Genomic DNA, 12,075 nt, shown 5'->3' with positions numbered 1-12,075 from the left:
CTGTGTGTGTGTGTGTGTGTGTGTGTGTGTGTGTGTGTGTGTGTGTGTGTGTGTGTGTGTGTGTGTGTGTGTGTGTATGCATCTGTGACTACAGCAGCTTGACCACCCAGAGACATTGAGTCAGGGTAATATCATTTCAGCACTAGCCTGATGTCCACTCATCACCAGTCACCACTTTCATACCCCAGAGATATCAAACTGGTTCAGTGACCCCCAACCTTTCACTCAGTAGTAGGCTAGGCTACACTAGGCACCCTCACAGACAGACCTAACTCACAGTGCCTTCATTTTTCAAATTGCCTTGACAGAAAGCTTACAATTAGTAGGTAATGAATCACTGATATTTTCCTAAACCATTCCCTCACACCATATTCCACTTCCTACATGCCTCTCAGACAAAGAGAAGAGCCTGACAGACAGCCTGACACGCACGCACACACACACACACACACACACACACACACACACACACACACACACACACACACACACACACACACACACACACACACACACACATTCCAGGAGCACTCTGTGTTCCCACTAAGTGATGGCTGGTTTTAGAAAAGGACTGATAAGACAACGCAAAATAAGATCTGTGTGGAGACACCAGTTCGTGACCAAGCATACCTTACAGAGGCTAATCACTGTGGAAAACACAGTGTTTCTATATTGTTCCCAGAGAACCTCATTGCCCGGGATTTAAAACCTATGACGACACTGGCTCTCATCCCGAGGGACTGTCAATACAAATGGATAAAGTGGGTCTGTCAATGCAAATAGTACAATGCCTTTACAAGCTCCAACAAACTGTGGGACCACTGACGTGTAGAGGATGCGGTGACCTCTGCTGGTGGTATGCGGAACTACAACAATACTCTGCCCATGCCAAAGCACATAGTAATTAGCTCAGAGAGTAGTCAGAGACCTAGCTCCAAAATAAAGTCGTTGTTTCACAACAGATGTTGCCTGGCATGATATCGCCGGGCTAATCCAGGATTTGGTGAGTACATAATTTTAAACACGAAATTCAAACCAAATTGTATTTGTCACACGCGCCGAATACAAGTGTAGACTTACCTTGAAATTATTACTTAAGAGCCCTTTCCCAGCAATGCAGAGTTAAAAATAGAAAATAGTAACACAAAAAATAACAATAATGAGGCTATATACAAGGAGTACTGGTACCGTGTCAATGTGCAGGGGTACCAGGTAGTTGAGGTAGTTGAGATAATACAGTATGTACATGTAGGTAGGGGTAAAAGTGACATGGCAATGAGGATAGATAATGAACAGAGTAGCAGCACTAAAACTCAGAGCCTGGCTAAGGCCGTGGGAAAGACATGGAGTTGGAGTCTGAGATTGAGGTGGTGGCCAAGCCCACACAGACTTAGATTCAAGTTACTACAGTGCCTTCAGAAAGTATTCGTACCCCTTGACTTGTTCCACTTTTTGGTGTGTTACAGCCTGAATTTAAAATGGATTCAATTTAGATGTTTTTGTCACTGGCCTATACACAATACCCCATAATGTCAAAGCGGAACTGTTTATATTTTTTTTTTAATATTTTTTTTTTACAAATGAATTACAAATGAAAAGCTGAAATGTCTTGAGTCAATAAGTATTCAACCCTAAATAAGTGCAGGAGTAAAAATGTGTTTAACAAGCCACATAATAAGTTGCATGGACTCACTGTGTGCAATAATTGTGGATAACATGATTTTTGAATATCTACCTCATCTCTGTACCCAACACATAAAATTATCTGTAAGGTCTCTCAGTTGAGCAGTGAATTTCAAACACAGATTCAACCACAAAAAAACGGGAGGTTTTCTAATGCCTCACAAAGGGCACCTATTGGTAGATGGGTAAAACAAAATAGGTTGGATGGCGTATCAACACACCTAGTCACTACAAAGTTAAAGGCGTTCTTCCTAACTCAGTTGCCGGAGAGGAAAGAAACCGCTCAGGGATTTCACCATGAGGCCAATGATGACTTTAAAACTGTTACAGTGTTTAATGGCTGTGATATGAAAAAATTGAGGATGGATCAACAACATTGTAGTTACTCCACAATACTAACCTAAATGGCATAGTGAAAAGAAGGAAGCCTGTACAGAATACAAATATTCCAAGACATGCATTCTGGCACTAAAGTAATACTGCAAAAAATATAGCAAAACAATTAACGTTTTGTCCTGAATACAAAGTGTTACGTTTGGGGCAAATCTAATATAACACATTACTGAGTATCACTCTCCATATTTTCATACATAGTGGCTGTTATGGGTATGCTTGTAATCGTTAACCTAAAACACAAGGCCAAATCTTCACTGGAGTTACTTACTAAGAAGACAGTGAATGGTCCTGAGTGGCCGAACTACAGTTTCTTTGACTGTTTGAAAATCTATGGCATGACATGAAAAAGGTTGTCTAACAATAATCAACAACCAACCAAAAAAAAAAGAAAAAAATAATGGCCAAATATTGCCAATGCTGCCAAAGATGATTCTAACATCTATTGACTCTGGGCTGTGAATACTTATGTAAATGAAATACTGTATTACTGTATTTCATATTCAATAAATGTGCTAAAAAAACTGCATCATCATAATGGGGTATTGTGTGTAGATGGGTGAGATAATTGTTTTTATCCATTTTGAATTCAGGCTGTAAAACAACAAAATGTGGAATAAGTCAAGAGGTATGAATACTTTCTGACAGCACTGTAAGTGGTCATCATGAGGAAAGAGAGCCATTTTAAAGTATTGGAACCAACCCAGGCACAGAGAGTGAGAGAGCCAGCAGTGTGCAGTAGTATTCAGTACTCCCAGGGGTAGGAGGATGTAAAGGGAGGTAGGAGCTACTCACAGGGGTAGGAGATGCGTCGTCTCCAACCCAGACAGTCAAGTCCGATGGGGGTGCTCTGGGAGAAGCAGTGGGCCTTCAGGGGAATCCCGGAGAACGCCTCCATGGTCGACAGGGACACTCGAGCCCGTGCCTGTGGGGAGGAGGAAAAATCCAGGCTTGGGATCCAAAAAGTCCTAGGCCTACCTCTTAGCAGTCTATAGGTGTACAGTAGTTAGTATACTGCTATCTTGCTATGTTAAGACCCTGCCTAGGCCTACCTCTTAGCAGTCTATAGGTGTACAGTAGTTAGTATACTGCTAACTTGCTATGTTAAGACCCTTCCTTTCTTTGTTTTGAAAAGTAACAGTCAAAAGTTTGGACACACCAAGGGTTTTTCTTTAGTTTTACAATTTTCTACATTATAGAATAATAGTGAAGACATCAAAACTATGAAATAGGAATATGGAATCATGTAGTAACCAAAAAAGTGTTAAACATGACAGCTTTGCACACTCTTGGCATTCTTTCAACCAGCTTCATGAGATCATTTAAATGTATTCCAGGTGACTAACAGGTGTGCCTTGTTAAATGTATTTTCTTCTGTGTGTTTGAGCCAATCAGTTGTGATGCGACAAGGTAGGGGTGGTATACAGAAGATAGCCCTATTTGGTAAAAGACCAAAAGACCATATTATGGCAAGAACAGCTCAAGTAAGCAAAGAGAAGTGACAGTCCATCGTTACTTTAAGACATGAAGGTCAGTCAATATGGAACCTTTCAAGAATTCTGAACGTTTCTTCAAGTGCAGTCGCAAAAATCATCAAGTGCCATGATGAAACTGGCTCTCATGAGGACCACCACAGGAAAGGAAGACCCAGAGTTACCTCTGCTGCAGAGGATAAGTTCATTAGAGTTAGCAGCCTCAGAAATTGCAGCCCAAATAAATGCTTCACAGAGTTCAAGGAACAGACACATCTCAACATCAACTGTTCAGAGGAGACTGCGTGGAATCAGGCCTTCATGGTCAAATTGCTGCAAAGAAACCACTACTAAAGGACACCAATAAGAAGAAGAGACTTGCTTCGGTCAAGAAACACGAGCAATGGACATTAGACCGGTGGAAATCTGTCCTTTGGTCTGATGAGTCCAAATTTGAGATTTTTGGATCCAACCGTCGTGTCTTTGTGAGACGCAGAGTAGGTGAACGGATGATCTCTGCATGTGTGGTTCCCACAGTGAAGCATGGAGGAGGAGGTGTGATGGTGTGAGGGTGCTTTGCTGGTGAATCTGTCATGAAGTTATTTAGAATTCAAGGCACACTTAACCAGCATGGCTACTGGAGTATTCTGCAGCGATACGCCATCCCATCTGGTTTGCGCTTAGTGGGACTATCATTTGTTTTTCAACAGGACAATGACCCAACACACCTCCAGGCTGTGTAAGGGCTATTTGTCCAAGAAGGAGAGTGATGGAGTGCTGCATCAGATGACCTGGCCTCCACAATCACCCAACCTCCCAATTGAGATGGTTTGGGATAAGTTGGACCGTAGAGTGAAGGAAAAGCAGCCAACAAGTGCTCAGCATATGTGGGAACTCCTTCAAGACTGTTGGAAAAGCATTCCTCATGAAGCTGGTTGAGAGAATGCCAAGAGTGTGCAAAGCTGTCATCAAGGCAAAGGGTGGCTACCTTGAAGAATCTGAAATATAAAATATATTTTTATTTGTTTAACACTTTTCGGGTTACTCCATGATTCCATATGTGTTATTTCGTAGTTTTGATGTCTTCACTTTATTCTACAATGTAGAAAATAGTAAAAATAAAGAAAAATGAGTAGGTGTGTTAACATTTTTGACTGGTACTGTGTGTGTATTATATGTAATAATACTATAGCAATAGTAATAATATGTTTGTCCAGAACAGATTTACCTGAAGGTTCATACAGGTTTAGGCTAAGAGTAGGCGCTGAGAGAGACTGGCACAGAAACATGAGCGAGTGAGAAAGACATCCAAAAAAGACGGAAGAGAAAAAAATTTAACAAAGGAGAGATGCCAAGACTCCAGGGAGAAAACAGCTGGCGAAGGATAGAGGAGATGGAGGAGAAAACACTTCCTTGAGACAGTACGTAGATGAAGAGGAGCAAGGAGGAGGAGGAGAAGAGGAGGAGGAGGAGAGAGACAGGTTCCCTCTCTGCTAGGCTGTAAGTTGTTTTGCAGCGGTAAGCATGGTGGAGTCTTACTTTCTCCAAATCTTCAGGACAGTGGGTGTTGAGTTGTCCCAGGCTGCCCCTCACGACTCGGGCCAGCTTCCGCTTCCGTCTCTTCTCCTCTTCGATCCACAGGTCGTCTGAGGAGCAGCGGTGGCGTCTTGGACCCCTGTCCCTCTCTCTGTTGGGCCTGTGGCCTGGTGATGGTCTGAGGGCTGAGGCAGTAGTGACCAGTCCAGACCCAGGAGACTTAAGCTCTGCTAGCCTCTTCTCTCCTCCTGCCTGGCTGGTGGGTCTACAGCCACCCTGAGTCTTTAGGTGCATAGTCAACTGGTTAATGGGACTGGCAATGCCACTTTCACTCCAGACTATAGTACCGGGCCTCTATGGAACTAATATGCCGTCTCTCTGTGTACATGACAGCATATCATTCTTACTGGTACATGATTGTAAACAGTTGTTATGGATGGTTGATAAGTATGATGTAACAGATGTATGAAATTGTCTTATTGGTGTACTTGATGTAACTGATGCACCTTGACAGGTAATTCCACGGATTAAAATAGCTCCTTCTATTTCCTGTGTGCATAAATACTGAGCTAAGTCACATGACCTGTAATCATGCTGTGGTTTAGCTTCTTTGTCCCTGTTTGGCTGCCTGCTAGGTGCTTCCTGCTAGGTGCTTCCTGCTAGGTGCTTCCTGCTAGGTGCTTCCTGCTAGGTGCTTCCTGCTAGGTGCTTCCTGCTAGGTGCTTCCTGCTAGGTGCTTCCTGCTAGGTGCTTCCTGCTAGGTGCTTCCTGCTAGGTGCTTCCTGCTAGGTGCTTCCTGCTAGGTGCTTCCTGCAGGCTCCACTAGGGGGGGGGCTAAAACACACAGTCCGCCTCCCAGCTGCCTGCTGCGTAAGGCTGGGCTGGCTGGGCTGTTTCAGAGCTGTCAGGCGGGATGGGACGGGAGCAGACTACTAACTCACAAAATGGAAATGCACCACGCCACGCCAGTGACAGCAGAGCACAGTGGAGGAAAGAAAGAGCTGACTCTGCGTTTCACTCCTCCTCATCTCTCTTTCAGGAGAGGAGAGAGCAGAGGGAGGGAGGGAGATAAAGAGGGGCTTGTTCTGCATTTCATCTGAACGAACACGCATGCACAAACACACACACACAAACACATATACACACACACATACACACACAAATGCATAAACACACACTAACGCATAAACACACAGAATCTCTCACAGGCACGCACGCAGACACACACACACACACACACACACACACACACACACACACACACACACACACACACACACACACACACACACACAACACAGCGAGATGGATGAAGTGCCCTAGGCCCAGGCTTTTATTTACATTCAGTCCGAGGCTGGGCTGAGGCAGGGCCAGTGAAAGACAGAGTCAACACTTTATCCCATGGTGCACCCTGCCTGGCCTCCCCTCTACATCTTGATAGATTGGTAAACAAGGCTGCTTTATCATGATGTTAAACAGACAAACAGTCAGGCCATTATATCACAATGGGGACAAAATGTTGGAACAGCAGACCCCAGTGAAGCCTGTTCTCTCACACAACCTACTCATGTCAATCAAAGATGGATTGGCCCTGGGTGAGGGTCATCACACACAGTATGGATGGCTAGCTGAGAATACATTATTTTTGTTCAATAGATTACATTTTTGGGGCTGTTTAACACATGCAATTCTTCAGACGAATGATAACAATGAGGCATTATTAGCTTTGTTATCATATAGCTGTGTCTTACCTCAAACTGGTTGATGGACATAGGTGTGAGCAAGCTGATCTGTGATTGGCTGTCCACTCCACTGTCCTCCAATGGACTGAGGGAGGAGGAGCCTAGCGGCCCCGCTCTGGGCTTCAGGGTCTTGGGCTTCTCTGGTGGGTCAGACAAGCCCTCTACACTGGCTGACTGGGCCATGAGGACCAGGGACAGGGCTGAGGCCCGGGCTGAGGCAGAGTGGGGGTAGCGGAAGGGCCTGTGCTGGGCAGCCGGTCTGGGGCTGTGGGGCTTGGGGCTCATGGGTCTCACTGGGGTGTCTGGTGTTGCTGCCATGCTAGACGCTGTGCTCTCAAAGGCTCCTCCTGGGGACCTGGAGCTGGACCAAGACAGCTGATTGGCTAGGGTGGCCAGGGAGGCGGGGCTCATGGGCGACAGGGGGCTGGAATCGTTTGTGGGTGGGGCTTCAGAGTCGTCCGAGGACGCCGGTCCGGAGTCAGAGAAGTTTATTGACAAGCCGTTGGGCAGGACTTTCCCTTTCCTCCTCTGGCCCTCTGACTTGCAGCCCAGCGGGGTGTTCTCCCCGGCCCCGCTGTGACTGTCCTGGAAGCCCCTCTTAGTGAGGGGATCGGTGAGACACAGGGCCCTGGGAGAGGAGGGGGACCCAGGGACACTGAGCACTGAGGCAGAGCGGGACGTATAGTCACTATGGATCTGTCTGGGCGTCCTCACACCCCCATCCTCACCGTCCCCTCCCTTGTCCCCGTCCCCGACCGGGACAGACAGGGTCCTCCTCAGCAGCTCTGCCTCCTTGGCCCTCTCTCTCTTTAGCCTCCTCCAGGACTGTTTGGCTCGCCCCACCTCCCCTTCGCTCCCAGTCTCAATGTTCACCTGCTCCTCCTCGTTCTCCTTGTCCATGGAGCGAGACTCAAACAGGCTGGACAGGGACTTGTGGGCCTGGGCGAAGCGCATGCGAAGATTGAGGCTGTCAGAGCTCTTGCTCCTCTTGTAGCCGTGCTGGCCCTCGGGGGCACCGGTCTGGTTGTGTCTGAGACTTCCGGGCTGGGAGGTCAGGGGGGTGTCCCCAGGCCCGTCCCTGAAGAGCAGGCGGACATGGCGGGTGCGCGGTGTGGAGGGGAAGAAGCCGTAATCCTCCTGCTCTGTCTCGTAGCGACCACCCAGACTGGAGGAGAAGGACTGCTGAACCGTCTGGTTCAGGATGTCCCCCTTCAAGAAAACATTGTCATCATCTGAGGTGTCTCCCACTTGTCCCACCTGTCCTCCCCCCATATCCCTGCTCAGGCCCAGGTCTGGTGAGTCCCGGGGCAAGTCCTCCCCCTTGGCATTCTTCAGACTCTTCCCCTTCCTGAAAGAAGGCATCTTGGCAAAGACAGAGAACTTGGAGCTCTTGGACCTCCCTTCCTGGCTGCCTTTAGACTTGCTCTTCATGGGTTTGTGGAGGTTGGTGTTCCCCCCTGAGACAGGCAGGATGGACTCTTCCATCTCCTCACTGTTCGTGCTGGTGGTGTCAAAGTCGTAGGACACAGAGGTGGGGGTTGGACTGGAGCGTCTCTCGCTGCTTGCATGGTCCCTGTCGTGTGGTAAGGTCATAACCCTGAGGTCATCGGGGTCAAAGGTCAACGAGTCCAGTTGGTGCTCTGATGACACGATACTGGATGAGTCCTCGGGGAGACACAATGACGGGCTATTAAGGCCGGAGGTGGAGTTGGACAGGATTATGTCACCAGACAGGACAACACTGTCCCTGTCTTTCTCAGTGGGCCTCATCCTAACACTCTGTCGTCGCTCCTCCTCCTCCACTTCTTTTTCTTCCTCCTCCTCCTTCTCCTCCTCCTCCTCTACTCCAGTCACATCCTCCACAATCCCAGAGTTGTCCAGGGAGCGGTCGGAGTCTGCCTCTAGGATGGGCTCGAGGCTACTGAGGGAGAGCAGGTTGAGACTGACGTCGGAGTAGGGGTACCTCACAATTCTCACCCCACGATCTTGCTGCAGGAGGGCAGGGTGAGAGCTGGTCTGGAGGTAGGAGCTGTACGAGCTGGACTTCTCAGCAAACAAACTGTCCTCTAATCCTAAAGCCCCAGGTGATTTGCTACAGTCCTGTCTGTCTCCCTCTGAGGGAGGGTTAGGGGATTGGTGGGGGCTGGACTGCTGCACCTCCTCTTTCTCCGTGCTGTCCAATAGCAGGCCTCTGGTCTCCAGGTAGGAAGCTAAGGATTCAGAGAGGTCTGAAGGGCTGTTAGCAGCACAATTAGAATTAACTACCCCCTCTACAACCTCCCCACAGCCTGTAGTGTCTGTATGGTTAGAGATATCTCTCCTACAGCCTGTAGTGTCTGTATGGTTAGAGATATCTCTCCTACAGCCTGTAGTGTCTGTATGGTTAGAGATATCTCTCCTACAGCCTGTAGTGTCTGTATGGTTAGAGATATCTCTCCTACAGCCTGTAGTGTCTGTATGGTTAGAGATATCTCTCCTACAGCCTATAGTGTCTGTATGGTTAGAGATATCTCTCCTACAGCCTGTAGTGTCTGTATGGTTAGAGATATCTCTCCTACAGCCTGTAGTGTCTGTATGGTTAGAGATATCTCTCCTACAGCCTGTAGTGTCTGTATGGTTAGAGATATCTCTCCTACAGCCTGTAGTGTCTGTATGGTTAGAGATATCTCTCCTACAGCCTGTAGTTTCAGTATGGTTAGAGATATCTCTCCTACAGCCTGTAGTTTCAGTATGGTTCTGATAAAGGACGTCTCCGTGGCCCTCTCCCTGAAGCCTCTCTAGCTCCTCCACCTCAGCCAAGCTGAAGTGACACTCGTCCCCCAACCCGGACACGGCTGAGTCCTCACTGCTCCAGTAGTGCTTGTAGGCCAGGTAGGACAGGAACTCCTCAGAGTCCTCAGGGGGGTATTCTAGGGGGCTGTCTGGTGTCTCTGTGGTCTCCCCCAGGAGGTCAGAGGTAAACGTGGAGGGCTCGGTCAGGGAAGGGGACTCATCATGGGTTTTATCCCCACCCTCCTCTGAGCTGCTCTGGGGGGCTACCTCTACCTTGGAGGACCACTGCTCTGGCCCCTTACCCCTTGTACAGGGAGACCCCGACACAGACCCTTCGCTGGCCTTGGTGTTGTTGTTGGAGTCAGAGAGGCAGGACAGAGACAGGATGGAGGGTGGCACGGTGCAGGGAGAGGGTTCAGGCCCAGAGATGCTGTGATGGATCTCTAGCTCCTTCAGCTGGCTCTGGACCTCGTTGTTACCCACAGTAGAGTCTGTTCCCACGGTAATCTTTATCCTCCTCAGCGGCGTGGCTTCCTGATCTAAGGCAGAGGGTTCTGTGCTGTCTCCCTGACGAGATTCATTCTCTGTAGGTTGGGTTGACCCCTGACCTATGTCTCTAGACACACCCTGTGAGCTGAGGTCAACAAGCAGATCACTGGTGATCTCTATGAAGACTCCTGTAGGGCTGAAGGGGATTATAGCATCCTCTGTCTCCTCGGTGCTTGGCAGCCCAATATGGTCAGAGTCAGAGAGTTCTGCTGTAACAGTGTCTGTATGGTCAGAGAGTTCTGCTGTAACAGTGTCTGTATGGTCAGAGAGTTCTGCTGTAACCGTGTCTGTATGGTCAGAGAGTTCTGCTGTAACCGTGTCTGTATGGTCAGAGAGTTCTGCTGTAACAGTGTCTGTATGGTCAGAGAGTTCTGCTGTAACAGTGTCTGTATGGTCAGAGAGTTCTGCTGTAACAGTGTTTGACTGTGCTGAATAAGGACAGGACGTGCTTTCTACTGCCTTCTCCTGCTGACTGTAAACATGACTATCTTCCTCCTCCTCTCCCTCCTCCTCCTCCTCCTCTCCCTCCTCCTCTCCCTCCTCCTCTCTCTCCACAGACAGGGAATGGGTTGATCCTGTCCTGTACTCTCTGTCTGAGGTCTTCAGCTGGGAATGTTCTGAGTCTTCTGACCCTAAGCTGTCAGAGCAAAGCGGCCTGTCTATGTGGGGGAGGGAGTAGGGGTGGGGGGGTAGGCATTCCTCAATGTCCCCCTCAGTGTCAGACTGGGGATGAGCAAAACCAGGCTTGAAATCTACAGAGGTGGAGCCTTCCCTCAGCCAGGCCTCAGCCCACTTATACTCCCCAGGCGAGTGCTCACTGTCCCTGGGTGTCTCTGTGCTAGAGCCCCACTGGTCCTGGAGCTCAGGGATTAGGCCCTGGGTTTGAACGGCATCCTTTTCCTGGGGTCGTGAACTGGAGCGCTGTGTTTGTTGTTGTTGTCGTTGTTGTGTCTCGGTAATTCCTCCACTCTCTAGCCCAGTAGGTAGGACAGGTGAGGCTAACTGGAATTCTGACTGGTTGATCCCCTTCCTGTCTAGTGACGGGGAGAGATACGGGTCGGGAACAGGTATAGGCACACGGGCATCTAGCAAGCAAGGAAGTCCCGCCTCTTCAGGAAGTCCCACGTCTACAGTAAGTCCCGCCTCTAAAGGAAGTCCAGCCTCCACGGACGATATGATTGTACAGATCCCGTTCACCGTATCTGACGGTTCAGTCGGCTCTGCTGAGTTCCTGGTGGTGACACACACCTCGTGCTCTTCCTGGCAGCGAACACCCGATACGCATGCCTCAATGTGGAGCTTTATAGCACTGAGGCAGGCCTGAGGCTGGGTCTTTGTGACAGGTCCGTTGAGAATACCCTCACATGGACTGGCTGAATGGACGGTCCTACTCCTCTCTGTCTCTGTGTTGGGTGCGCTACTCCTCTCTGTGTTGGGTGCGCTACTCCTCTCTGTCTCTGTGTTGGGTGTGCTACTCCTCTCTGTCTCTGTGTTGGGTGTCCTACTCCTCTCTGTCTCTGTGTTGGGTGTGCTACTCCTCTCTGTCTCTGTGTTGGGTGTCCTACTCCTCTCTGTCTCTGTGTTGGGTGTCCTACTCCTCTCTGTCTCTGTGTTGGGTGTCCTACTCCTCTCTGTCTCTGTGTTGGGTGTACTACTCCTCTCTGTCTCTGTGTTGGGTGTCCTACTCCTCTCTGTCTCTGTGTTGGGTGTACTACTCCTCTCTGTGTTGGGTGCGCTACTCCTCTCTGTCTCTGTGTTGGGTGTACTACTCCTCTCTGTCTCTGTGTTGGGTGTACTACTCCTCTCTGTGTTGGGTGTGCTACTCCTCTCTGTCTCTGTGTTGGGTGTGCTACTCCTCTCTGTCTCTGTGTTGGGTGTGCTACTCCTCTCTGTCTCTGTGTTGGGTGTGCTACTCCTCTCTGTCTCTG

The 12,075-nt window shown here is 48.9% G+C and overlaps 1 protein-coding gene across 3 annotated transcripts in view; it reads right to left on the bottom strand.

The window, feature by feature from the left end:
- LOC106578470 (rho guanine nucleotide exchange factor 4) overlaps positions 1–11,641 on the bottom strand; it is an 83,281-nt gene extending 71,640 nt beyond the window's left edge. Inside the window, exons 1-4 of one of the 3 annotated variants that reach the window (XM_014157293.2) lie at positions 9,154–11,641; positions 6,836–9,114; positions 5,088–5,366; positions 2,872–3,001 (exon numbers count right to left, since the gene is read on the bottom strand). In XM_014157293.2, coding sequence (XP_014012768.2) covers positions 2,872–3,001; positions 5,088–5,366; positions 6,836–8,596 — 2,170 coding nt within the window. In that variant the 5' untranslated portion in view covers positions 8,597–9,114; positions 9,154–11,641. Of the gene's footprint in view, positions 1–2,871; positions 3,002–5,087; positions 5,367–6,835 lie in introns of all 3 variants that reach the window. The other 2 variants (XM_014157292.2, XM_014157294.2) reach the window with 2 other exon arrangements.
- Positions 11,642–12,075: the final 434 nt, after the last annotated feature.

The sequence above is a fragment of the Salmo salar genome, chromosome ssa19, assembly GCF_905237065.1.
Source record: "Salmo salar chromosome ssa19, Ssal_v3.1, whole genome shotgun sequence".
NCBI classification, from domain to species: domain Eukaryota; kingdom Metazoa; phylum Chordata; class Actinopteri; order Salmoniformes; family Salmonidae; genus Salmo; species Salmo salar.
Note: the sequence above shows the minus strand (reverse complement) of the source record. Positions and strands in the feature narration are given on the sequence as shown.